Source organism: Orycteropus afer, unplaced genomic scaffold, assembly GCF_000298275.1.
Source record: "Orycteropus afer afer isolate SDZICR_OR568_19922 unplaced genomic scaffold, OryAfe1.0 scaffold00219, whole genome shotgun sequence".
NCBI classification, from domain to species: domain Eukaryota; kingdom Metazoa; phylum Chordata; class Mammalia; order Tubulidentata; family Orycteropodidae; genus Orycteropus; species Orycteropus afer.
In genome coordinates, this window is record NW_006921806.1 from 1,141,279 (window position 1) to 1,169,050 (window position 27,772).

Genomic DNA, 27,772 nt, shown 5'->3' on the forward strand with positions numbered 1-27,772 from the left:
TTTCACGCAAATTCTTCTGCTAGTTGGGGTTTAGTCCAAATCTGCATCCTTTCCTTCAAGGCTCAGGGGTCCAAGATTATCTTCTGTGTCTGTATTAATTGGTTTCCCTTTTCTTTGTTGAAGAGGGTCTGTGCAATCCTTCTGCCTAGTCCGCCATCTTGCCCCGCCTCCCTATCTTCAGTAAAATTTTGATAACATGTGATGCAAATGACATTGTTCTATAATTTCCACATTCTATTTGAGTGCCTTTGTTTGAATAGGCATGAATATGGGTATCTTTCAGTTGGTTGGTCTTCCAAATTTCTTGACATAGAAGATTAAGTGCTTCTAGTGTTGCATCTGTTTGTTGAAACATCTCAATTGGTATTCTGTCAATTCCTGGAGCGTTGTTCTTTTTATAATGCCTCAGTGCATCTTGTATATCTTCCTTCAGTACCAGTTCCAGTATCAGTGGTTCTTGATTATATGCTACCCTCTGAAATGGGTGAATGTTAACCAAGTATTTTTGGTACAGTGACTCTGTATTCTTTCTATCTTCTTTGATGTTTCCTACATCATTTGATTTTTTGCTCATAAAGTCCTTCAGTATTTCAACCCAAAGCTTGAATTTTCTCTTCATTTTTTTCACCTTGAGATATGCTGACAATGTTTTTCCCTTTTGGGGTTCTAAATCCAGGCCTTTGCACATTTCATTATAGAGTGAAATCTGTGTGAAGCAGAACTCCACAGAACTGACTGCTTTATTTTTCTGAGTCTCCCAAGTTTTCTATCTTTGACAGGGTGTACAGTCTTAACACTTTTCTGTCCCTCATTTTAGTAGAAAATATTGGATCTTTTTTTCTCTGACAGGTTTCCACCTTATACAGGTTCTGGTTTTGCAGATTTTACTATAATACTTTACCTTGTCTCCTTGAGCCTCCCTTTAAATTCTGTTTAGTTCTTTTATTTCATCATTTTTTCCCATACTCTTTAGGTATTCTACACTTAACAGTAAGTTTCAGTGTCATGTCTGACATCTATGTTGGTCTTTTCCTTCTTTCCTGTCTTTTTAATGACCTTTTACTTTCTTCATGTATGATGTTGTTGATATCATCTCACAGCTCTTCCGGTTTTTGGTCATTACTGTTCAGTGCATCAAATTTATTCTTGAGATGGTCTCTAAATCCTGGCAGGACGTATTCAAGGTTGTACTTTGATTCTTGTGGACCTGCTTTGGTTTTATTCAGCTTCAAGTTGAACTTGCACATGAACAAATTCTGCGGACGGCCCCTGGCTTTGTCTTTAAGAGCTTTTCCGTTGTCTCTTTCCAGATTCTCTTCCCCCTTCCTGGGTTCTGCACCACTTTCCTGTTAATTGGACTGAGAAACCAGAATCTATAGCCAGTTCTCCACCTATTGTGTTGTCACTTGCTTTCTGTCCTGTTGGATTTTTTGTCTCATCCTCTGTCTTGCCTGGTCATGTCCCCCAAATCCACCAGAGATCTCATGTTCTCCATGTCTGTTTTTTACCATTTCAGCCCAGCCTGCCCAGTTCATAGGAAGACTGAGAAGCAAGGAGGCCACAGAAGGGACCACAGCCACTCTGTGGTGTGAGCTGAACAGAGTGGCCACTGTGCAGTGGAAGAAGGGCCCTGAGACCCTCAGTGCTGGGGACAAATACAGCCTGAGACAGGATGGGGCCGTATGTGAACTGGAGATCCATGGCCTGGACATGGGGGATGCCGGGGAGTACACATGTGTGTGTGGGCAGGAAAGGACCTCAGCTACACTGACTGTGAAGGGTAATGACCTCCTGTGGCCATGTGTACTTGCAGCATGATGTCTGAACATGTCTTCATGTCCTTCCCTCCCTACCCTATCTGCACTGCTGTCTGCTTGTGTATCACTCATTCTTGGAGCTTATATTGTACAGCAGCTACTACATGTGGGCCAGTCTCAGTTGTAAGGTAAACAGTAGAAGGCAAGCAAGGCCCTTCTTGCCCTCATGAAGGTCACAATTGAGGTAGAGGAGACAGCACTAAGGAAACAGAGCCAGAAGGGGCATCTGAGGTGAGGCAGCAGGGCCATGTGTGAGCATAAGAGAGGGAGTGTTGGGGCTGGAGGTATGTGGGCAAGTGAGAGTGAGAGAGCCAGAGGACAGGAAGTGGGCCATCTTATAGGTGGCAGAGCTGGGCATCCACAGAGATGGAGAGACACCAGGTGCAGCTGAGGAGAAGCCTCCTGTCCTCTCCACTTGAAAGGAGAGGAAGTGGGTGAGGGTATCCCCAGGAAATAGGGAGGCTGGTGTGGAGATGGCCAGGTGCTGGGAAGGGGTGGTAAGGCCACATCCTGGGAAACTCCATAGCCACACCTGCTTGTTTTGTGAGCATCCTTAAGAAGAGGAAGTAGAGTTGCTGGGCTGCATTTGTGGGATGGTAGAGCATGGACAAGAAGGGCTTAGAGTAGTGAGGTATATAGATGGATGTTGTCCCTGGGGGCAGATGCAACAGAAGAGAACCTTGGTGGGAGTGCAGGGTAGCCTCTGTGTGTTTTAGCAGCACTTGCGGCCAGTGAAGGCATTGGTGGTATCTCCCTGGCCTCAGGTCTTGAGGTGGAGATATGCTGAGGAAGGCAGGGCTGAGCAACTTCTCATGGTCCTGCATCCACAGGCCCTGAGCTTGCATCCTGTGTGCTTTATTCACTGTGTCTGTTGTCTTGTTCATGGCCTACAATCTCCAGAGGGGCTGATGGCATGTGTGTCTGACCCTGCTTCATCATGCTTGTCTAGTTCACAAAGGGTCTGCAGAGGCCAGAAAGAGGACCTATGGAGTGGTATAAGGACTCTGAGACTCTTATCACCAAGGACAGGTACAGCTGAGGTGGGATAGGGTCATGGGTGAGCTGGAGATCCATGGCCTGGCCATGGACGATGCTGGGGCAGGAAAGGAACTTGGCTAGAGATGGACATACCTGGGAGGTAAAGAACCCTGGGCTCTACCTTTCTGCCCAGAGCTCATGGCCACATCAGGAATAAGCACCAAGCCTAGAGTCGTACTGGTTCTTCTGCAGAAGGTGCAGACCCCTGGAGGCCTCCCTTGACTCCTGTGGAGCTAATATCTTCCCTGGCACAGCAGGCAGCCCAGTGAAGGTACAGCCCCCACGTCGGGGGTCTAGATGCTTAGGTACCTCTTAGGGCCTGGGTCACTTCCTGCAGGACACAAAGATGGGTCAGAGACAGAATAAGGCCCTCACCCCGTTCTGGGAGCATCACGGAACAACACTGATGAAAGGACTTGGGCACCACAGGGAAAGTAGATCATTGGCTCTTCTTGGAGAAATAGCTGCTCATGGATGTGGGGGCCTGGTACTGCATCTGGTGGGCCCTGGGCTCCACTCTCACCCCATCTTACCCTCCCATGATGAATGTGGAGCCTCCTAAGAAGTGGAAAGGATTGTAGGTCCAGGAGCAGGTGTTCCCATCATGGCACAATGTCACAGCTCTTCAGGGGGACCTGCCTGTAGCCCTCACACTGTCTTGGACCCTACACCTGCTAATGCCCTGCTCATAGACTTCCATCCTCCAGAACTAAGAGAATAAATTCCTGTTCTTTAAAGCTACCTGCACTGGGTATTGTACTGTGGCAGCTTGAGAAGACTAAGACTTCTAAAGGATGCTGAGGAGGGAATTCCTGTGATTTCAGAAGGTCACAACATGACTGTTTTACCACAGAGATGCTTGGAGCTGCTGCCCTGGTAAAGGCCCCAGCTGAAGAGGGACTAGGCACATGGCTCCATGCTCTGCTGGAAGGTCAGATGGGGCAACACTGCAGCTGGGCTCTGTAGGCCTTCCTGTTCATATGTGCTCCTTGCAGCCAGGTTGGATTGCTTGCTCACATGCACATTTTTTAATCCTTTCAATCTGTACGTGTCAGAATAGCTACCATCCAGGCCCTGCCCATGCCAACTGCACAGTGCACAGCAATGAGACCATCTGGTGCAGCTCCATGATGGAGGGCAGGTGGATCCCATCTCTCCCCCAACTGTGTTCTCCCTGCTTGGGGTCTATCTGGAGTGTTCCTAGCCTCTGGGGAGCAGCAAAGGTGTAAGAGTTGAATCTAGAGCCATAGGAATGGAAGTTTTAGAAGCCTTTCTCCATTCTCCTTCTTCTACCTGTACCAGTCAGGATCACGGGGCAACCATGAAACATGGAGTCCACTGCAGTGTGAGCTGAAAAAGGCAGCCCTGTCAGGTGGGGCCCCGAGACCCTCAATACTGGGACAAATGCAGCCTAAGGCAGAAGGGGCCACATGAGCTGGAGATCTTTGGCCGAGGAGACATCCCTCTTCTCACCTCCTTGGCCCACTGTCTGTGACCCTTAGCAGTCTCCATGGTATCTGCATGAGAATTCCTAGGTCCTGTCTCCTTCACTGACCTCTGCCAGTATGGCTCAGCCTGACTTCACGTGCTTCTCCTGCCACACTATTTCCCACACCATGTGCCCTTCTGTTTACATTTTATTTATTTGTTCCCTCCATAGTGCATGTGTGTCTTTGTGTGTGTCTGTGTCCTGTACTCAAAATCCTCCAAACATTCTGACGTTTTCCATGTTCATTCGGCCCTCCCAGCCCTACCAGCCAGATTCAGACAAGGTCAAAACAGTGAAGAGGCCATAGAAGGGGCCACAGCCATGCTTCAGTATGAACTGAGCAAGGTGGCCCCTGTGCCATGGAGGAAGGGCCCTGAGACCATCAGCACTGGAGACAGAGCCTGAGGCAGAATGGGGCCATGTGTGAGCTGGATATCCATAGCCTGGCAATAGCAGGTGCTGGGGGGTATTCATGTTTGTGGGCAGGAGAGGACCTTGGCCATGCTATCTATGAAAGGTAAAGACTGCACTTGGCCACATGGATAAGCAGAGTAGTGTCTGCACCATAGTGTTCTGTGTCACCATCTCCTGCCTCCTTTTGTGCCTAGGTCCCTGTGAGACTCCATGAGTATCTGTGCTCTCTCTGACCAGGGTCCTTTAGGTTCTCACATCTCCCTGACCTCTTCCTTGGACAGTAGATGTCATGATGTTCATGTTCATGAGGCTCATGTCTATCCTTCTTTATCTTTTGTTCCCCCCATAACTGTTTACTTCCCTCACCATTTGTTCATTTGTTTGCTTGTCCATCCCTTTGCTACTTTGGAAGTTTATGTGTTTCTTTATAGGTGTCTGTGTTCTGTACACAAGGTCTTCCAGGCAGTCTGATGTTCTCTGAGTCCGTTTGGATCTCCTAACCCTGCAAGCCAGATTCATACAATGTCTGAAAAGTGAAAAGGCTAAGGGAAGGAGTCATGGCAACACTGAGGTGTGAGCAGATGAAGGCTGCCCTTGTGGAGTGAAGGAAGGGCTGTGAGACCCTCAGTGCTGGGGACAGATACAGCATCAGACAGGATGGGGCCACATGTGAGCTGGAGATTTGTGGTCTGGCCATGGTAGACACTGGGAAGTACTTGTACGTGTGTGGGCAATAGAGAACTTCGGCCACACTGACTGTGATGGGTAAAACTATGTGTGGCTTTACAGAGAACTCTGTTCCCACCTAATTCACCTGAGCTGTGTCTCCTTTGTCCCTTGATATCACTTTCATCTGGTATCACAGCACCTGTCTGTCTTAACCATTTTACAAACCATGTTGATTACCACTGTGGTCAGCACTGTTCTGATTGTAGGGACACTGGTAAAAGGACCACAGATACTTGTGGTAGATGGAGTATGTAGGGAGCAAGGGCCCTGACAGAAGCATGTGGAGGCAGTCCCAAACTAGGTCTATAGGCCAGAGTGCCCTTGGGAAGGTGGCAAGAGTCCAGGCCTTTAGGGCCAGGCCTGAGGGAGTGCATGGCCATTTGAGGGGGCAGTGTCAGGAGATGGCAGGGAAAAGGTGGCCAGGAAGCTGAGTCCTCTGCATCTGGCCTCAGTAGGAGTCACAGTTCAAGTACTAGCCTGCTGTGAGTTCTGAAGCTCACACTCTGCCTGGGGTCTGGAGGGAGCCATGTAGGCAGCAAGTTAGAAGTTCAAGGGGTAGTTGGGTGACCATATTTGAATCCTTTGGGGTCTAAATGATCTGAGCTGAGGGAGTGGAGCAAATGGGGCCAGGATAAGGATGTGGAGCAGAGGAGATGGACCCTGTGTGGATTGGGGGAGACAGTGCAGATGAGCAGAGGTTGGTGTGCCCAGGTGTATGCAGCCCTGAGCAGTGGTTGGTGGTGTCCTACCTGTAATGGGGGCATGTGTGCATGGGAAACCAGCAAGGGCAGGTGGGATGTAAAGTCCAGGAAGTAGAGATGTCCATCGTGTTGTTGGGTACATGGGTTTCATGCAGGAACAATGAGGTTCTTGCCACCTGTCACAAGCAGGGCCAATCACACACATGTTGAAGTAGAAAAGCAAGATTTATTGCGTATCAATACCTGAGGAGACAGAATTGTTTCTTGAAAAAGTCTGTCTCCCTGAGCAAAGGGATAGTTACATAGGGAGGTAGGAAGAGGGTTGAAGATCTCTTGGACTACTAGGAATGTTTTTGTTTTTCTTTTCCATGGTTACTCTGGACTCAGTGTCCCTCTTCTCAGGGTCATCTTGCTTTATAGACTTCAGTCCTTAGTAGAAACCAGTCATGGGAGAGGGTTATGCTTAAAAGAATATGTAATAGAAAACCCAAGAGACTCAGTCAAAAATCTACTGGAACTAATTGAAAGATTTAGCATCATGGCAAGATACAAGATCAACATCCAAAAATCAGTTGAATTCCTCTACACCAGCAAAGAGATTGCTGAAAAAGAAATAAGGAAATCAATACCATTTACAATAGCTCCAAAAAAAATTAAAATACCTGAGAATAAATCTTACCAGGGATACAAAAGACCTATAGAAAGAAAACTATAAAAAAAAACTACTTCAAGAAACCATAAGAGATTTACATAAATGCAAGAACATCCCATGCTCATGGATAGGAAGATTGAACATTGTGAAAATGTCAGTTCTACCCAAAGCAATCTGTACATTCAATGCAATCCCAATCCAGATCCTATTAACATTTTTTAAGGATATGGAAAAACTAGTCACTAACTTTATATGGAAAGGAAAGAGACCTTGGATAAGCAAAGCACTACTGAAGAAGAAGAACAAAGTAGGAGGTCTCACACTGCCAAATCTCAAAACCTACCATACAGCCACAGTAGTCAAAACTGCCTGGTATTGGTGCAATGACAGACATGTAGACCAATGGAATAGAATTGAGAACCCAGATATAGATCCATTGACCTATGGTCAGCTGATCTTTGACAAAAGGCCTAAATCCATTAAATGGGGGAAGAGAATACTTGTTTAATAAATGGTGCTGGCAAAACTGGATATCCATTTGCAGAAAAATGAAACAAGATCTGTACCTCACGCCATACATAAAAACTAACTCCAGATGGATCAAAGACTTAAATGTGAAACCTAAAACTATAGAGTTCCTCAAGGAAAAACTAGAGGCAAATTTAGGGGCCCTAATATATGGCATGGGAGCTCTGGTACCATAGTGCCTAAGGCATTTGACTGCTTACCTGAAGGCTGACGGTTCAAACCCACTAGCCACTCCTTGAAAGGAAGATGGGGCAATCTACTTCCGTTGTGATACTGCCTCATAAACCCAAGGAAGGGTCACTATGAGTCAGGTCCGACTTGACGGTACATAACAACAACAACAATATATGGCATAAATAGACTATCAAGCATAACCCAAAATACACAAAGAGCAGAAGAGAAACTAGATGAATGGGACCTTCTAAAAATTAATTTTTTATGTGCTTCCAAAGACTTCTCCAAAAGAGTCAAGAGAGAACCTACAGATTGGGAAAAAATATTTGGCAATGACATATCTGACAAGGGACTTATCTCTAGAATGTATAGAAAACTCCAACACCTCAATAACAAAAAGACAAATAATCCAATTAAAAAACTGGGCAGAAGACATGAACAGACACTTCACCAAGGAGGATATTCAGGTGGCCAACAAACATATGAAGAAATGCTCACAATCATTAGCCATTGTTGTTGTTGTTATGTGCCCTCAAGTCTTCCCCGAGTCATAACAACCCCTCCCTGGGTTTCTGAGGTGATAACACTATGGAAATAGATTGCCCAACCTTCCTTCTGAGGAGTGGCTGGTGGGTTTGAACTGCCAGTCTTCTAGTTAGGAGTCAAATGCCTTAGGCACTACAACATCAGCGCTCCTTCATTAGCCATTAGAGAGTTGTAAATCAAAACAACAATGAGATACCATCTTGCCCCAGCACTAGCAAGACAGAAAATAACAAATGCTGGCAAGGATGCAGAAAGATTAGGACTCTCATACAATGCTGGTGGGACTGTGAAATGGTACAACCACTGTGGAAAGCAGTATGGCAATTCCTTAAAAAGTTGGAAATAGACATACCATTTGACCCAGTCATTCCATTACTTAGGTATATATCCTAAAGAAGTGAGAGCCATGACAAGAAAAGACATATGCACACCCATGTTCATCACAGCACTATTTACAATAGCAAAAAGTTGGAAACAACCTAGGTGTCCATCAACTGAGGAATGGATAACCAAACTTTGGTACATACACACGATGGAATACTATGCAACCCTAAAGAATAATGTAAAATCTGCAGAACATTGCATAACATGGATGAACTTGGAGGACATTATGCTGAATGAAATAAGTCAATCACAGAAGGACAAATATTATATTAGTCCATTATTGTAAAAGTCAAGGAACGGTTTATATATGGAAGGAAATTTTCTTTATTGGTTACCAGGGGTGGGAGGGGAGGGGAATCAACACTGTTAGATAGGTAGAGATAAGTATTTATTTGGGTGAAGAGAAGGGCAATGTACCAAATGTGAGTGATCAACATGGTGGCATTGAGGAAAAGGAAGACAGAGAGAGGTACATGGGAGGTGCAGACAACAAAGATGAACCTTTTTGCACATACAGTACTGCATCATCAGTGAAGGCAAACACAGGTATATAGGTGGATAGATGGGTGGACAGGCTGAATTCTTAGGTATGTCTCTGCAGGAGGGAGTGTACTCCAGACCATGTATAGGGCTGGCAGACTATGGTTCTACAAGTGTATTTGTATGTTCTTTAAGAATTCCCAGGGGTATAGTAGAGCTGACAAGGGACAAGTTTGTAGTTACTTCTTGGTCACAGCCAGCTACAGAGGGAGTGAGTAGATGAACCTGTGGGCTTGGGACCATAGTCACAGGGGACATCAAGCTCAGTTGGCATAACATTCTACACAAAACATTGTTCCACCTCCTACTTTGGCAAGTAGCAACTGGGATCTTAAAAGCTTGCAAGCATCCATCTAGATGCAATGATGGGTCTCTCCTCATCCAGAGCAAAGAACAATGAAGAAAAGCAAAGATTCATGAAACAGTTAGTCCAAGTGACCTGTACACCATGAGATCCTCAGCCTATATGACTATGAAACCAGAAGAACTAGATGGTGCCTGTCTATCACTGTCAATCACTCTGAGGGGGATCTATGTAGGACATCCTGGATAGAGAGGGAGAAAAATGTGGAACAAAACTCAAAATCATTTGGAAAAGAAAAGAAAAAAGTTTTGCTGCTCTGATAGAGCCTGATGGAACCACTGAGACTATGGTCCCTAGCAACCCTTCAGGTCTGGAATTGAACCCACTCCTGTGGCTTCCAGCCAAACAAAAGACAGGTGTATGAGTTGAACATTTACACTAGGTAGATACACTCCTTGGAAAGAATAATCATGGGAGAAAGAAGGGCTGTTTATGCACAGGGAGATAGTTCAGGGGGCAGGAGTGCATGGAGGGATGGACACAGGGAAGAGGTAACTATGGGGAGGAAGTGGGAAGGGAGCTGTTGCATTGGAGTAAATTGTAGTCAATGTCATAAGACAACATGTTGTGAACTGCTGTATGGAAAGTGAATTGCTCTGTAAACTTTCACCCAAATCACAATTAAAAAAAAAAAAAAATGTAAACAGAATAAAGTAAAAAAAAAAAAAAAAAAAAAAAAAAAGTAAAAAAAAAAAAAAAAAAAAAAAAAAAAAAAAGAATATATAATTGAAAATAAACCTAAAGAACTCAGCATTTGTAAAAAGTTTGGCTATTTTATTTACTTAGAAGAAAGCAAAAGGGAAGGAAAAACAGCAAGTTAGTCATTATGATTAATGTCTGCTTTAATCATGCCTTCTAGTTTGTTGAAGTTCTGCAATTTTAAGCAAAGGGCTCCTTCTACTTCAGCTTTCCACAGGTTGTGAATGTGGATGAAGCCTGGCTTGGAGCTCAAGGTGTAGAGGATCTAAGGCTTAGCTGGTAACTAAAGGTCAAAGCTGAAGACAGAGGCCCTTTTGAGAGAATGGGAGGCCTGGTATGTAGCTGCACATAATAGCTGCTATGTGCTTCAGAAGGCTAAACACAGGAAGACACACCAGCCAACACTACTTGGTTTGTCCTCACTCATGTGATTCCAGTTGTTGCTGCTTTTTTCTCCCCTCCTGGCCATTCAAGTCTTGTCCCCCAAACTACCGAGAAGACTTGATGGCTTCTGTTTATTTGACTCCCCCCATCTCTGCCTGCTCGGTTCATACTTGTTCTGAAGACCAAGACGGCCATGGAAGGGGCCATGGCCATGCTGTGTTGTGAGCTAAGCAAGGCAGCCCCTGTGCAGTGGAGGGAGGGCCCAAACACCCTCAGCACCCGGGACAAATACAGCCTAAAGCAGCATGGTACCACTTGTGAGCTGGATATTCATGGCTTTGTCATGATAGATGCTAAGGAGTATTTGTATATGTGCAAGCAAAAGAGGACCTTAAACACACTGACTGTGAGGGGTAAAACCTGCATTTGGCCACATAAATCAGTGGAGTGATATCTGTACCATGGCACTGCTTTCTGCCTCCATCTGTACCAAGGTCCCTGTAGGAAGCCATGGATATTTATTCTCCATCTTGCTGGGGTCTCCTGTTCTCCCAGCTCCTTAACCCTTTGACCAATAGATACCATGATGTTCATGTTCATGAGGCTCATGTCTCTTTGTTTTCTGTTCCTTCTCATGACCGTTTGCTTCCCTCATCGTTTGTTCATTTGTTTGCTTGTCCATCCCTTTGCTACTTTGGGAGTTTACGTGTTTCTTTGTGGGTATCTGTGCCGTATGAAAGTCTTCAACAGTCTGATGTTCTCTGTCCAATAGGCAATCCTAGCCTTGCTAGCTAGATTCGTACAAGGTCTGAAGAGTAAGAAGGCTACAGAAGGGGCCACAGGCATGCTGCGATGTGAGTTGAGCAAGAAAACCCCTCTGCAGTGGAGGAAGGGTTCTGAGACCCTCAGCACTGGGGACAGATACAGACTGAGGCAGGATAGGACATGTGAGCTTGAGATCCATGACCTGGTCATAGGGAATGCCAGGAACTACGCCTGTGCCTGCGGGCAGGAAAGGACCTTGGTCGCACTATGAAGGCTAAAAACTGCATGTGGCCACATGGATCAGTGGCATGCTGTCTGCATCAAGGTGTCTCATGTCACCACTTCCTTCCTTCATCTGTGTTCAGTCTCCCGTGAGATACTATGGATGTCTATTCTCCATCTCATTGAGGTCTCTTGGATTCTCCCAGCTCCTTGACCACTTGACCAGTAGATGTCATGATATTCGTATTCATAACACTCAAGTCTATTTCTCCTTATCCTCTGTTCCTCCCATAGCCATTTGTTTACCTCACCATTTGTTCATTTGTTTCTTTGTGCCCTTCCTTGGTCCTTTGGGAGTTTGTGTGTTTTTAGTGGGTGTCTGTTCCATATACAAAGTCCTCCAGACAACCTGATGTTCTCTGTGTCCGTTTGGCCCTTCCCAGCCAGATTCATACAAGGTCTGAAGAATAAGGAGGACATGGAAGGGGCCATAACCACACTGCATTGTGAGCTGAGCAAGATGGCCCCTGTGCAGTGGGAAAAGGGCTCTGAAACTCTGAGCACTGGTGACAGATACAACCTGAGGCAGGATGGGGCCATGTGTGAGCTGGAGATCCATGGTCTGACTGTGGCAGATGTTGGAGAGTTATCTGTGTGTATGTGGGCAGGAGAGGACCTCAGCAAAGCTCTCTGTGAATGGTAAAAGCTTAGTGTGGCCTCGTGGATCAGCGGAGTGGTATCTGCACCATGGTATCCTATGTCACCACTTTCTGTCTCCATCTGTGCCAAGACCCCATGGGTCTCCATGGATGTCTGTTCTCCATCTCACTGGGGTCTCTTGGGCTCTCCCAGTTTCTCAGTCCTTCAACCAATAGATATCATGATACTCACGTTCATGAGACTCATGTCTATTCCTCTTTGTCCTCTGTACCCCCCATGACTATTTGTTTTCCTTGCATTTGTTCATTTGTTTGTCCCTCCATTTGCTCCTTTGAGATTTGTTGGTTTTAGTGGGTGTCTGGATCCTGTATACAAAGTCTTCCAGACAGTCTGATGTCCATGTCCATTTGACCCTCCCAGCCCTACCAGCCAGATTCATACAAGGTCTGAAGAATGAGGAGGCCACGGAAGGGGCAACGGCCACATTGCATTGTGAGCTGAGCAAGATGGCCCCCGTGCAGTGGAAGAAGGGCTCTGAGACTCTCAGCACTGGTGTCAGATACACCCTGAGGCAGGATGGGGCCACATGTGAGCTGGAGATCCGTGACCTGGCTGTGGCAGATGCTGGAGAGTATTTGTGTGTATGTGGACAGGAGAGGACCTCGGCAAAACTCTCTGTGAAGGGTAATAGCTTCATGTGGCTACTTGGATCAGTGTCATGGTACCTGCTCCATGGTGTCCTATGTCACCACTTGCTGCCTCCATCTGTGCCAAGACCCCATGAGTCTCCATGGATGTCTGTTCTCCATCTCACTGGGGTCTCCTGTTCTCCTAACTTCTCAATGCTTTGACCAATAGATGTCATGATGTTCATGTCCATGAGGCTCATATCTATCCCTCTTTGTCCTCTGTTCCCTCCATGACTGTTTACTTTCCTCGTCATTTGTCCATTTGTTTGCTTGTCTCTCCCATTGCTTTTTCAGGAGTGTTGTGTTGTCTGTGGGTGTCTGTTCCATCCACAAAGTCCTTCAGACTGATGTTCTCCATGTCCATTTGACCCTTCCAGCCCTGCCCTCCCAATTCATACAATGTCTGAAGAGTGAGGAGGCCACGGAAGGGGCCATGGTCACACTGCATTGTAAGCTGAGCAAGATGGCGACTGTGCAGTGGAGGAAGGGCTCTGAGACCCTCAGCACTGGTGACAGATACACCCTGAGGCAAGATGGTGCCACATGTGAGCTGGAGATCCGTGACCTGGCTATGACAGATGCTGGAGAGTATTTGTGTGTGTGCGGGCAGGAGAGGACCTCGGGAACACTCACTGTGAAAGGTAAAAGCTATGTATGGCCACATGGATCTGTGGAGTGGTGTCTGTACCATGGTGTCCTGGGTCATCAGTTTCTGCCTCCATCTGTGCCAAGGCCCCCATGGGACTCCATGGATGTCTGTTCTGTTTTCCATCTCACTGGGTTCTCCTGGATTCTCCCCACTTCCTCAATCCTTTGACCTATTGATGTCATAATGTTCATGTTCATGAGGTTCATATCTGCCCCTCTTTGTCCTTTGTTCCCCCCATGACTATTTGGTTTCCTCACAATTTGTTCATTTGTTTGTTTGTGCCTCCCTTTGCTCCTTTGGGACTTCTGTGTTTTTAGTAAGTGTCTTTGTGTATGGACACAAAATCCTCCAGACAGTCTGATGTTCTCTGTGTCCATTTGGCCCTCCCAGCCCTGCCTGCCAGATTCATACAATGTCTGAAGAATGAGGAGGCCTCAGAAGGGGCCAAAGTCATCCTTCGGTGTAAGCTGAACAAGATGGCCCCTGTACAGTGGAAGAAGGGCCCCAAGGCCCTCATCACTGGGGACAAATATACCCTGAGGCAAGAAGGAGCCACCTGTGAGCTGGAGCTCTGTAGCCTGGCCATAACAGATGCTGGGGAGTATTTGTGTATGTGTGGGCAGGAGAGGACCTCGGCCACACTCACCGTGAAGGGTAAAGACTGCATGTGGCCCAATAAGTCTGTGGCTTGGTGTCTGCACCATGGTATCCCATGACAATACCATCTTCCTTCATTTGTGTCAAATGAGAGACTGTGAGACTTCATGATGTCTGTTCTCCATCCATCCGAGGTCTCTTGAGTTGTCCCAGCTCCTTGATCACATGACCAATAGATGTCATGATGTTCATATTCACGACACTCATGTCTGTTCCTCTTTATTCTCTTTTCCTCCATAACTATTTGTTTCCCTCCCCATTATTAACTTGTTTACTTGTTCCTTTCTTTGCTCTTCTGGGATTTTATGTGTTTTAGTGAGTGTCTATCCCATACACAAAGTCCTCCAGATGGTCTGATGTTCTCCATGTCCGTTTGACCCTCCCAGCCCTACCTGCCAGATTCATACAAGGTCTGAAGAATGAGGAGGTCACAGAAGGGGCCACAGCCACACTGCATTGTGAGCTGAGCAAGATGGCCCCTGTGCAGTGGAAGAAGGGCTCTGAGACCATCAACACTGGTGGCAGATACACCCTGAGGCAGGATGGGGCCACATGTGAGCTGGAGATCCGTGACCTGGCTGTGGCAGATGCTGGAGAGTATTTGTGTGTATGTGGACAGGAGAGGACCTCAGCAAAGCTCTCTGTGAAGGGTAAAAGCTTTCTGTAGCCACTTGGATCAGTGTAGTGGTGTCTGCACCATGGTGTCCTATGTCACCACTTTCTGCCTCCATCTGTGCCAAGGCCCCATGGGATTCCATGGATGTCTGTTCTCCATCTCACTGGGGTCTCCTGGGTTCCCCTAGCTCCTCAGTCTTTTGACCAATAGATTTCATGATGTTCATGTTCATGAGGCTCGTGTCTATCCGTTTTTGTCCTTTGCTCCCCCCGTGACCATTTTTTTTCCTCACTACTTGTTCATTTATTTGTCTGTGCCTCCTTTTACTATTTTGGGAGTTTATGTGTTTTCAATGGGTGTGTGTCCCATACACAAAGTCTTCCAGGCGGTCTGATGTTCTCCATGTCCATCTGACTCTCCCAGCCCTACCTGCCAGATTCATACAAGGTCTGAAGAGTGAGGAGGTCACAGAAGGGGCCATGGTCATACTGCATTGTGAGCTGAGCAAGATGGCCCCTGTGCAGTGGAAGAAGGGCTCTGAGACCCTCAACACTGGTGACAGATACACCCTGAGGCAGGATGGGGCCACATGTGAGCTGGAGATCCGTGACGTGGCTGTGGCAGATGCTGGAGAGTATTTGTGTGTATGTGGGCAGGAGAGGACCTCGGCAAAGCTCTCTGTGAAGGGTAAAAGCTTTCTGTAGCCACTTGGATCGTTTAGTGGTATCTGCACTGTGGTGTCCTATGTCATGATTTTCTTCCCATCTGTGCCAAAGCCTCCATGCAACTCCATGAATGTCTGTTTTCCATCTCACTGAGGTTTCTTGGGTTCTCCAACCTCCTCAATTCTTTGACCAATAGATGTCATGGTGTTCATGTTCATGAGGCTCATATCTATCCCTCTTCCTCCTCTGTTCCCCCGTGACCATTTTCTTTACTCGCTACTTGTTCATTTATTTGCCTGTGCCTCCTTTAACTATTTTGAGAGTTTATGTGTTTTCAGTGGGTGTCTGTCCCATACACAAAGTCTTCCAGACAGTCTGATGTTCTCCATGTCCATTTGACCCTCCCAGCCCTTCCAGCCAGGTTCATACAAGGTCTGAAAAATGAGGAGGCCACAGAAGGGGCCAAAGCCACACTTTGGTGTAAGCTGAACAAGATGGCTCCTGTGCAGTGGAAGAAGGGCCCCAAGGCCCTCAGCACTGGGGAAAAATACACACTGAGGCAGGAAGGAGCCACCTGTGAGCTGGAGATCTGTAGCCTGGCTATAACAGATGCTGGAGAGTATTTGTGTATCTGTGGGCAGGAGCGGACCTCAGCCACACTCACCGTGAAGGGTAAAGACTATATGTTGCCTAGTGGCTCTGTAGCAAGATTTCTGAACCATGATATCCCATGTCACTACCTTCTTCCTTCATCTGTGTCACATACTCTGTGAGACTCCATGATGTCTGTTCTCCATCTGTCTGAGGTCTCTTCAGTTGTCCCAGCTTTTTGACCACTTGATGAATAGATGTCATGATGTTCATATTCACAACACTCATGTCTATTCTTCCTTATTCTCTATTTCCCCCACAACCTTTTGTTTACTTCAACATTTTTTCATTTGTTTGCTTGTCCCTCCCTTTACTCCTTTGGGAGTTTGTGTGTTTTTAATGGGTATCTGTCCCACATACAAAGTTTTCTAGATGGTCTGATGTTCTCCATGTCCATTTGGCTCTCCCAGCCTTGCCAGCCAGATTCATACAAGGTCTGAAGAGTGAGGAAGCCATGGAAGGAGCAGTGGCCACACTGCATTGTGAACTGAGCAAGATGGCCCCTGTGCAGTGGAAGAAGGGCTCTGAGACCCTCAGAACTGGTGACAGATACACCCTGAGACAGAATGGGGCCATGTGTGAACTGGAGATCCGTGACCTGGCTGTGGCAGATGCTGGAGAGTATTTGTGTGTGTGCGGGCAGGAGAGGACCTCAGCAAAACTCTCTGTGAAGGGTAAAACTTGGTGTGGTGCTATGGATCAGTGGAGTGTTTTCTGCACCATGGTGTCCTACGAGACACCAGAGGGTGTTCCTCCCTCTGTGCCAAGGCCTGCATGAAATCTATGATTATCTATTCTCCATCTCACTGGGGTCTCCTGGGTTCTCCCAGCTCCTCAATCCTTTGACCAATAGATATCATGATGTTCATGTTCATGAAACTCATGTCTATTCTTCTTTGTGCTCTGTTCCCACCATGGCTATTTGTTTTCCTCACAATTTGTTCACTTTTTTTGTCCCTTCTTTGCTCCTTTGGGAGTTTGTGTAATTTTTGTGGGTGTCTGTGTCCTGTACACAAAGTCTTTCAGACAGTCTGATGTTCTCTGTGTCCATTTGGCCCTTACCAGCCCTGCCAGCCAGATTCATACAAGCTCTGAAGAGTAAGGAGGCCATGGAAGGGGCCACAGCCACACTGCAGTGTGAGCTGAGCAAGGCAGCCCCTGTGCATTGGAGAAAGGGCCTCAAGACTCTCAGCCCTGGGGACAGATACAGTTTCAAGCAGGATGGGACCACCTGTGAACTGGAGATCTGTGATCTGGCCATGGAGGATGCTGGGGAGTATATGTGTATATGTGAGCAGGAGAGGACCTCAGCAAAACTCACTGTGAAGGGTAAAAGCTGTGTGTGGCCACATGGACAAGTGATGTGGTCTCTGAACCAATTGTGTTTCCATATCACTCATGTCCGTCTTTTCTTTTCCTCTGTTCACCCCATGTTTGTCTTCCTCATGATGACCAAAAGTGGTAAAGACCACTTGTTGCTGTGTGGACTAGGGTGGGTTCTTGATATCCTTTACATCCTCAACTCTACCATGCCTACTTGTTCTTTGTCCTCATTCCTCCTTTGTGTCTTGCTGTTTGCTGCCTGTCCTCTGCTTACTCTTTTCATACCTCTGCTCTCCTTCCTAATGTTTAGACAGGTCCCTGTGGGGTAGAACAGCACCTGCCCTATCTCAAGGTCTGAGGGAACACAGCTTTACCCTGGAAGTCAGAGGGGACTAGGATCTGTGCTGGGGGATCTGGAGGGGACTTAGCCATGCCATGGAGTGTCTGAAGGAACATGGCCTTACCTTGAGGTTTGAAAGGTTTTGGACCTGCCCTTGAAGGTCTGCAGACACATGGCCCTACACTGAGAGGTCTGGCAGAGACAACTATGCTCTGGGGAGGAGTCTGTGCCCTCCTGCCCTTGAGAGTCTTGGGAGTACAGCCCTCTACTGGAGGGTCTAAGAAGACTCAGACCTGCCCTGAGAGAATCTGAGGGGACAAGGCCCTGGTGGGGTCTAAGAGGAACTACCCTGCCCTGATAACCTAAGGAATATAGCTGTGTTCGGGGGCTCCTTGTTTAGAATCTGGCATGAGGAATGCCTTGGGTCAGACTTATGGCCCCTCTCCTCAGGCTCCCCAACCATGTTCCCTTCTTTGAGCAAATGTGGACCCATGACCCCCTCCTCTGAGCCTGTGCCATGTGTCTAGCTTCTGTGGAGGTTGGTGAGCGATCTGAGGAGAAGCTATGGGTAGTGCCTGGCCTGGCCCCACTTGACTGGGTTTGCTACTGGTTCTGGGGGTTGTCTTGAAGCTGACACTTTGTCTTCCCTCTTCCCTGTCCACCCCCAAAGCCAAACAGGTAGTGTTCAGAACACCGCTGCAGAGCCTGCAGGCTGAGGAGGGTTCCACAGCCAGCCTCCGATGTGAGCTATCCATGCCAGACACCACTGTAATCTGGAGCAAGGGTGGGCTAGAGCTGCAAGCCAGTGAGAGGCTGGAGCTGCGGAAGCGGGGGCCTGTAGCAGAGCTGCTGCTGCAGGACCTGCATCGGGAGGATGCTGGGGAGTACAGCTGCACCTGCAGCTCCCAGAGTACCAGTGCCACCCTCACAGTCACAGGTGGGCTCCATCTTCCAGACCTGCTTGTGGCCAGCCCTGCCTCACCTGGGCCCTGAGGCTGAGAGCCCAGTCCCTGCATAGGTTCTGCCTTTGCCCCAGGGGCCGATTGTAGGGCACATGCCCTACTTAGAATGGACATAGCCTATCCTTGATGCTGTCTTCAATGTATGCTCTGGGGTGTTTTAGGCAGGGAGCCAGAGCCTGCCCTCATGCTCCCTGTCCCCCATGTAGCTGCACCTGTGTGGTTCCTGCGGGAGCTGCAGCCCCAGGAGGTGGACGAGGGTGCCACAGCACGGCTGTGCTGTGAGCTGAGCCAGCCAGGAGCCAGTGTGGAGTGGCGCAAGGGCTCCTTGCAGCTCTTCCCCTGTGCCAAGTACCAGATGGTACAGGATGGCACAGCTGTTGAACTGCGGGTATGCAACGCTGAGCAGGAGGATGCTGGGGACTATACCTGTGACACAGGGCAGCGGCAGAGCACAGCCAGCCTCTTGATCCATGGTGAGCCCCACCCTACCCTATCTTGCTCATCTGGCTGGTCCCCCCAGCTTGACCACAGGGCCTGACACCCCTCTCTGGTTCCTTAGTCCCCAGGCCCCAGTTCAAGGCCCCGCTGCAGAACACGGAGCAAGAGGTGGGTGGTGTGGCCCGGCTGTGCTGTGAGCTGAATAGGGATGAGCCAGGGGCTCCCGTGCAATGGCTCAAGGAAGGTGTAGAACTTCGTGAGGGCCCCAAGTATGAGATGCGGCACCAAGGAGCTACATGTGAGCTGCTGATCCACGGCCTTGAGGCCAAGGACACGGGCGAGTACACCTGCATGATGGGTGGACAGAGAACCTCAGCCTCTGTCAAGGTCAAAGGTGAGGGATTCCCTGAGGCCCTTCCTACCACACTCTTTCAAGTCACCTGGGATAGCATCCAGCCTGCCTTAAACACCACCCTTGCCAAATGCTGTCCACAGGGGTGGCTGGGAGTATGTGAGCCCCTTGCCCCATTATGTAACCACACCAATGCCCTGGCAGAAGGGCATTAACAGTGGCACAACTGAGGGTCAAAGTCCCTGAGCTCCTGGCAGGCAGTCTTTCCTGAAGGGGACCCTGGTACCTAGCTAGCCTGGATGTGGCTGGCTGCAGAGGTGAGAGGAATTCCTCGCCTGTTTCTTACGGACAAAGGTGCTCTGGTCAGTCTCTGCCCAGCACTCATGGGAGGGCCTGTGAGCTCGGTGACAGATGCTATAGGCAGATGAAGCTGAGGTGGGAGGGGAGCATGGGACATTGAGGAAGCCTTCCTGGAGGAGTGGGACCAGAGCTGCAGCTGGTCAAGGTACTCCTCTCACCTCCTCCAGAGCCTGAGGTGACCATTGTGCGGGGGCTGGTGGATGCTGAGGTGCAGGCTGATGAGGACGTGGAGTTCTCCTGTGAGGTGTCGAAGCCCGGGGCCACAGGTGTGGAGTGGCGGCTCCAGGGCCTTCTGCTACAGAGCAATGAGGTGACTGAGCTGGGCGTGCAGGGAGGCTGTACCCACACGCTGCGTCTGAAGGGCATCACACCTGAGGATGCTGGTACTGTCTCCTTCCATGTGGGCCTCTGCACTTCCTCTGCCCAGCTCACTGTCCGAGGTAGTGGGGCCAGGGGTGGGCTGTGGGGCCTCTCTCTGCTCAGGCCTATGGAAGAGGGAGGGACAGAGGCAGACAATGAAGGATCCCTGTTCTTGAGAACTTGGGAACCAGTGGGGGGGAGAGGCGCATGGGTGGGCAATCTCAGGGTGATAAGATGTCAGGATGGAGAGTGGGACTTCAGTTCTATGGGTCTAAGTCAGGCTGTGGGAGCAGGAAGTGGTGGGCTTCACAGAAGTTCAGACCAGTCAGTGGTCATCTCTGCCAGCTCTATGGTCTAGTGCCCAGGAGAGCCTCAACTGGAAGGAGGATCCCCTCTGTGCTGTGTCTTCAGGAGTTGGAGTGGGGTGACAGGGGCAGGTCCTCCTGGGAGGAGGGCTGTCCTGCTGGGGTGGAACATCCAGACCTGAACCATGCCTGTGCCTTCCACACTCAGCCCCTGAGGTGGTCATCCTGGAGCCTTTGCAGGACGTGCAGCTCAGCGAGGGCCAGGATGCCCACTTCTGGTGTCGGCTGTCCAGGGCCCCTGGCCAGGAGGCCCGCTGGGCTCTGGGTGGGGTGCCCTTGCAGGCCAATGAGATGAATGACATCACAGTACAAGATGGTGTGCTCCATGCACTCACTCTGCACAAGGTGAACTCGCTGGGACCTGGCTCCTCACAGTGTTCCCAGAGACCCTTCTACTTTATATCTTGGGAGGGGAGAGCCCTGGTGGGAGGTTCTCACCCCATCAGGAAGGATCTTCACTCACTCAGAAATGCCTTCCCTGGAGGGTCTGCTGGGGAAGTGCTGAGCCCCTTGCCTTGGGCATGTGATCAGAGGGGGTTAGCCCCATGGGGAGGCTGAGGATCCCTCCTGGTCAGGATTGGGCTTGCTGGGGCTGACCACCTCTATCTTCGTGTCCTCAGGTAACCCTCGAGGATGCTGGAAGCATCAGTTTCCAAGTGGGCTTGTGCAGCTCAGAAGCCCAGCTGAAGGTAACAGGTAAGGAGCCCTCTCCCATACCTGGCCCAGCCTCTCCTGGGCACAAGAACATCTCCTCCAGAGGGACAGTGCCCATTGGCAGGTGTCAGGGGGTATGATCAGAAACTTAATACTTTCAGTAGTGACTTTGCTTGGACCCTACCCACTAAAACATGACCAGGCCACTGGGGTAGGCTGGTGAAGACTTCTATCCTCTACACACCTACCCCTATGACCCAAGTATAGGCACATGCACACATGTCTATATTAACACACACCTACATACCTAATAGGTTCATTGGTGCTGATCCAATAGGACAACTATGACACATGTACGAATTCAAGCATAGTGTTTATGCCTGAGGCCTTCAAACAAGATTTTAAGGATATTGTTTTCAACTTGGGATATATTTTGCCTGTAGAACTTGTCCTACTCCTGGTTTTCAAACTCATTCCCATCTATCCATCATCTGTCCATTCATCCATCTACCATCTATCCATTTGTTCACCATTTATCCATCTAAAATCATCTATTTATCCATCATCCACTGTCTACTCATCCACCACCCATCCATCACCCACCAGTTTTCCATCCATCCATCCATTAATCTAGCTATTGGCCATTTACCCATCCACTATCAGCCATCCATTCATCACCATCCATTCACCATCCACCATCCTTCTATTTATCTACCCAACCACCCATCTGTCCATCCATCCACCCACCAACCATTCATTCATCCACAACCTATCCATCTAAAATTGTCCACCCATTTATCATCCACTATCCATGTATTCGGGAGCTCTGGTAGCATAGTGCCTAAGGCACTTGACTGCTAACAAGAAGGCTGGCAGTTCAAACCCACCAGCCACTCCTCGGAAGGAAGGTTGGGCAATCTACTTCTGTAGTGATATCTCTACGGAAACCCAAGGAGGGGTTGCTATGAGTCGGATCTGACTCGATGGCACATAACAACAACAACAACATCCATCTATTCACCAGCCATCCACCAACATCATCCCTCCATCCATTCATCCATCTACTGTTCATTCATCTACCCACCTTCATCCATCCATTTAGCATCCATCTAGCATCCATCCTTTTACCATCGCATCCATCCATTCACCCACCCATTTATCCATTCATCGAACAAACCCTCTAATCCTGTACCCTTGACCAAGTCCCAGACCTTGAGATGGGCTGGATGCAGGTAGACCCTCAGGAAGCCTTCAGTATGCTGCTGGAGTTGGAAGTGGATACAAAGTATGTCCTGACATCCCAGATGTCTCCTGAGTCTTTAGGGGCTGGATGAATGTGATCAGTTTTGTGGCCTACAGGGTTGGGAAAAGCTCAAAAGTGCTAGTGCCCTCAGGTTGAGTGATGGACGAGAGGGAGTTTCCTGGGTGCTCTAAACAGGAGCCCAGAAAGGTCTAATGAATTCAGTAGGGTGGGCAGCTATGTAAAGGTAGCTTTGTGGGGCTTTTGTGTTGGGCCTTGCAGGTCAAGCTGAGGGCTATGCTTAAGCCCTGCTCTAGGCCAGCCTGGGCAAGCCTGTTCACATACAGATGCTGGACCTGGCCCACACTGCCAAGCCTTGACTTTGTGGGAGGGCCCTGGGCAGAGTGTGTTTGAATTGGTGCCCCAGTAGGTCTTGTGACAGGCAAGCTTGAGAACAAGCACTGGATGAGACTTAGGGAGCAAGCAGAGCAAGAGAAGGCAGTTGGCTGGGCACTTGGGGAAGATCATCAAGGGAGCAGTTTGGGGACTATACTGCTGTTTTAACAGTGCACAAAGAGGAAGAATATAGAGAGGAAGGTTGTTAGGGGCTTCCTGATGACAGGGTCTGTTGGAGGAAGGCAGAGGCAGACATTCAAGCTGGCTGCCATGCCTGGCGTCATGTTGAGGGTAGCTGGCACCTCTGGAAGCTCTCCCCTTTCATTTTCCACCCAGAGAGATGAGGGGAAATGGGCCGTGGGAGTAGGTGAACAGGAAGAATCTGGATTTTATGAACTGTGGGCCAGTTTCTGTCACTTTGCAAGGAGCCCTCAGAATGGCATAGTATGGGCCTGGATGGGTAAAGGGCTCAGAGGTAAGGACAGAGAGGGGTGCATGTGCCTTCCATTCTAGTTGGAAGGTGGGGGAGGGTCAGGCCGCACTCCCAGAGCCAGGTAGCAGGTAGTTCTCTCAGAACCAAGTCGGTCCTTTTCGTACCCATGGTGTGGGGGCTTGGCTGTGAGGGCAGCAGTGCCCTGGAATACTCTTAGCTTCATCACTACCCTTGCCTTGAGCAAGAGTGGGGACTTACAGAGAGGAGGATGGGATGTGGGGAGGAGTGTGGGGAGGGCACAGGGCAGGCAGAGCTTCTGTATGGAGTCCAGGCAACTTCTGGAACTCAGATCCCTCTGTGACATCCCATGATCTTAGGACTGAAGGGACCTCAGAGAACATCTGGAGAAGTTACACTCTCAGGATGGTATACCTCAGGGACAGGGTGCTTGCTTCCCAAGATAGTTCCTCTTTGTCCAGGCAGGCACATTGCCTCTCCTTCCTACCTGTTTCCCACCCCACCATGCTGACTCAGTGCCATAATGGTCCCCAGCCACGGGTCCTGAGGTGTGTCTGCTCTGCCACCACTGGTCAGCTGTTCCCAAAACTGAGTATGTTCTGAGGTGGGGGTGGGTGCAGGACCATGAGAAGGTGCACCCTGGGAGTGGAGCCTGTATGTCTCCATCTGTGCTCAGGGTTGGACAACTGGCAGGCTTGACTCCCAAATCTCCACAGGCCACCTTTCAGCTCCTTGTGGCCACCACCTAGGTGGATCCCAGGGTGGCCCCATCCAGGTGGACCCAAGGGTGGCCCAGGATGGCTCCTGCCCGGGCAGACCACAGGGTGGCCCTTACCCAGGTGTATCTCAGGGTGACCATCCCAGGTCCTTATTCTCACTCTGTCACTCAGAGGCAGCGTTGCGCCTGGTGCGTGGTTTGCAGAACGTGGATGTCTTCGCGGGGGAGGTGGCCACATTTTCCTGTGAGGTGTCTCGCACTGGTGGGCCAGAGGCCCGCTGGTGGCTGGATGGGACCCTGCTTCAGGACGGCCCCCAGAGCACCATCACTGTGTGTGATGGGACCCTCCACTCCCTCATACTCTCAGGCCTGGGGGTCGCTGACTCAGGCACCATCACCTTCCGGGCGGGGTCCCTGGTCTCCACGGCCAAGTTGTTGATCAAAGGTATTGGCCAGTGAGCTGCCTCATTCCCATGCTGGTGCTTCTGCCCCTGCCCTGCATGCTTCCTGCAGGCTCCCGGGGGTGGGTAAGGGTCAGAGCATGGCCAGCCCTCATAGCATGGACTGGGCATCATCCTCATGTGTTGTCTGTGTGGGCCAGCTCTGAGGATGGGTAGCAGATTCCTGCCCCACTTCATAGATAAGAACAGCAGGCTTAGGGAAGAGGTGAAACTGAAGACCGAACCCATGCCCCGCCTGTCCATAGGATCCCAGGCACTGCCCACTTGGCTGTCACCTGCTGTGAGCTGGGGTTCAGTGTTCCCCCACCATGAAGCCCCTGCCCCTCAGGTACTTTTGGTGGGCAGCATGAAGGGCAAGAGAAACCTTGAGTTCCTCTGATCCAAGGCCAAAGCACCCTGCCTGGAACTCTCCCTGCATCTGCTGTGGGTGTAGAAAAGGCTGGCCAATGGGGAGGGCCAGTCCCCCCACCTCCAGTAGAGGCATCCTGGTCTCCTGCTTTGTCTGGTGCATACACCCAAACATTGTGCTGGGGGACAGAGGTACCTCCCCCACAACCAGAGGCTGGGGCTGAAATTGGGGTAGATGTGGCTGCCCCAGAGCTGGGCGGAGGATAGGAACAACTTCCTTTTTATTGATTGGCATTTAAGATTAGAAAAATAATTCATATCCTCTAGAAATTTTGGAGAGTTCAAGTTTAGAGAGAGAACAACCTTTGTTCAGTGGATTTTCAACAAGTGGGGATGGGGTAAGGCAGTCATTTTAGGACCCTGGGTAGGGGCAAATGTGTTGCTGAGAGACCCAGGGCCCCTGTGGAGGGGCTAGGCTAGGCTGGGCTGAGATAGGCTAGGCTGGGCTGAGAGGCTGCATGCCCAGGGCCTGAGGGCTTTCAGGAGGGGCTGCTGTGTCCCCTGCAGAGTGATGGGCAAAGGCTTGGACTGGGGGAGGTGGAGCACAGGGGCAGGAGGGCCTAGCCTGGACAGAGACCCACCAAATAGTGCTGTCAGCTGAGGGTGGAGGGACCATGTGGGGCCTGTCTGGCCACATATCTTTCTGCACAGGTAAACAAAGTCCTGCGGGACGAACACTCTGCACCCACCCCCACTCCCTCAGCTCCCTGCTTGCTTGTCCAAGCTTGCAGCCACTGACACCACAGAGCAGCAGCAGGGGGTGTGGCCACGCTGCTGTGCCTAATGCATGTCCCGGGGTGTCGGCCGACAGATCCCACGGTGGAAGTGGTCAGTGCCATGCAGGACCTGGTGGTGGAGGAGGATGGCACAGCCGAGCTCCTCTGCCAGTACTCCCGGCCTGTGCAGGCCACATGGAAGAGGGATGAGCAGGAGGTGCGTGCCGACGGGCGCCGGGTCATCATAGAGCAGGACTGGAACGTGGCCAGGCTGACCCTCAGGCCAGCCTTGCCCTGCGACAGCGGCATCTATGCCTGTGAGGCTGCGGGCACCCGCGTGGTGGCCCTGCTGCAAGTGCAAGGTGAGGCCGCCCAGCTGGCAGCCAGGACCCGGCCGCAGCCACAGCGAGGCTCAGGTTGTGCCAAGATGGGAGGGCGCAGGCAGTGACAGCCAGGACCTGGTGAGGCTCGGGCTGTGCTAGAATGGGGGGATGGCAGGCAGTGATGGCCAGAACCTGACAATGAAGCCTCCAGTATGATGGGAAACAAAAGTCAGACAGCACAACAGTGAGATTTAAGAGAAAACATGAGATGATACAGATCTGAGCATGATCACAGCAGGTGGCTTTCGCTTTGGCTGCACCAGGACCTGACCCACCCCTCCCACACCTCTGCTTTCCTCCACCACCCAAGCTTCTATGATGGGGGTGGGGAGGATAGTCCCTGGGCAGAAGTTGCTCCAAAAGGCTCTGTGTCCAAAACAGCCAAGAGGAACTTTTGGAGGAGGCAGGTGGCAGGTGGGCTGAGGGCTTTTAGAGGAGGAGCGGGCAGATGAGGCCGCCTAGAGCAGAGAGCCAAAGGTCTAGCTGAAGCTGTGCCCTGGAGCAGAAGGAAGGCTGAGCTCTGCAAGCCTGGATTCAAATCCCACACTGCCCCTTCCTGGGCAGGTCAGCGTTGTCCTACTCTGTAGCTCAGTGATGATACCCCATGGCTAGGTGGGACTGTAGACCCCAACCCCTGGGGCTTCATTTATCTGTGGTCATGTCCCGTTTGCAGAAGCCTGAAGCTGGGCAGGTGGGTGAGCTGGAGGGTGGAGGCAGTTTTTGCCAAGGCTGGAATGAGCAAACAGGGCCCAGATCTATGCCACTCTGGCTGCCACTCTGTGACTGCAAGGTGGGATGGGCTGCAATTTAATAGGTCAGACAGTAAGGCCCTTAGACAGTGACATCCGAGTTGGGGCCTGAGGATGGTGAGGGCTGAGACATGGAAATCTGGGGGAAAAGAGGCACGAACAGACCATAAGCTTCTGTGTGTAGGGCAGGGCAAGGGGCTTGGATCTGGGGCTCATAGGCAGTGCAGGATCTGGGCTTTCAGTCCTTTGTGAGATGATGGGGCGTTACTGGCAATTTTTGAGCAGAGAAGTGGCAAGTTATTTCTGGGTACCTAGTGGAGATGGGGGAGCTCTGGTAGCATAGTGCCTAAGGTACTTGACTGCTAACCATAAGGCTGGTGGTTCAAACCCACCAGCCACTCCTCAGAAGGAAGATGGGGCAATCTACTTCCGTAGTGATACTGCCTCGGAAACCCAAGGAGGAGTCGCTATGAGTCGGGTCCCGCTCGACGGCACATAACAACAACAGCAGCAGTGGAGATGGTGAGGGTAGGACTGGGAGCTACGGGATCAGTTGCCATTTTGAAACCTGGGCTGTATTAAAACAAGCAATAGTGATGTAGACCTGAGGGAGCTCTGATTTCACCCATGCCCACTTGGCCACTGATCAGGCTTGCTGTTGCCTTATCCCTGTCAAGAGCAACTATGACCCTTACGTCCGTCTGGCCTGTGCCATTTCCTAGCTCCAGTGGCATAGTGCCTAAGGCGTTTGACTGCTGGCTAGCAGAAAATGGATGGTTCAAACCCATCAGCTGTTCCAAGGAAGGAAGATGGGGCAATCTAATTGTGTAAAGATTCACTGGCTTACAAACCCAATGGGGTCACTATGAGTTGGAATTGACTCAATGGCAGTGGGTTTGGTGATAGTGAAATTCCAGTTGGTGAAGGGAAAGCTGATCTAGAGGAAGGGGGATGAACAAGGGGTGTCTGGTCCCTGGTGGGTGCTCAGGGATCCAGTCAAGGGCTCTGTGTACTGAGATCCCTTGGTCAAAAGTACCCACAAGTATCCCCCTCTCTGGAGCAC

The 27,772-nt window shown here is 50.0% G+C and overlaps 1 protein-coding gene across 1 annotated transcript in view; it reads left to right on the top strand.

Moving 5' to 3' along the window:
• The window catches only part of OBSCN (obscurin, cytoskeletal calmodulin and titin-interacting RhoGEF), a 312,151-nt gene that overhangs the window by 206,250 nt on the left and 78,129 nt on the right, over positions 1 to 27,772 (top strand). Inside the window, 21 exon segments of the mRNA XM_042782023.1 lie at positions 1,517 to 1,780; positions 4,604 to 4,743; positions 4,974 to 4,978; positions 5,405 to 5,523; positions 11,242 to 11,490; positions 11,869 to 12,092; positions 12,094 to 12,145; positions 12,527 to 12,790; positions 13,173 to 13,436; positions 13,835 to 14,098; positions 14,488 to 14,751; positions 15,141 to 15,404; positions 15,791 to 16,054; positions 16,444 to 16,707; positions 17,099 to 17,362; positions 18,367 to 18,633; positions 18,865 to 19,131; positions 19,218 to 19,490; positions 19,976 to 20,248; positions 20,682 to 20,878; positions 21,154 to 21,229. Of these exon segments, the coding sequence (XP_042637957.1) occupies positions 1,517 to 1,780; positions 4,604 to 4,743; positions 4,974 to 4,978; positions 5,405 to 5,523; positions 11,242 to 11,490; positions 11,869 to 12,092; positions 12,094 to 12,145; positions 12,527 to 12,790; positions 13,173 to 13,436; positions 13,835 to 14,098; positions 14,488 to 14,751; positions 15,141 to 15,404; positions 15,791 to 16,054; positions 16,444 to 16,707; positions 17,099 to 17,362; positions 18,367 to 18,633; positions 18,865 to 19,131; positions 19,218 to 19,490; positions 19,976 to 20,248; positions 20,682 to 20,878; positions 21,154 to 21,229 (4,518 nt within the window).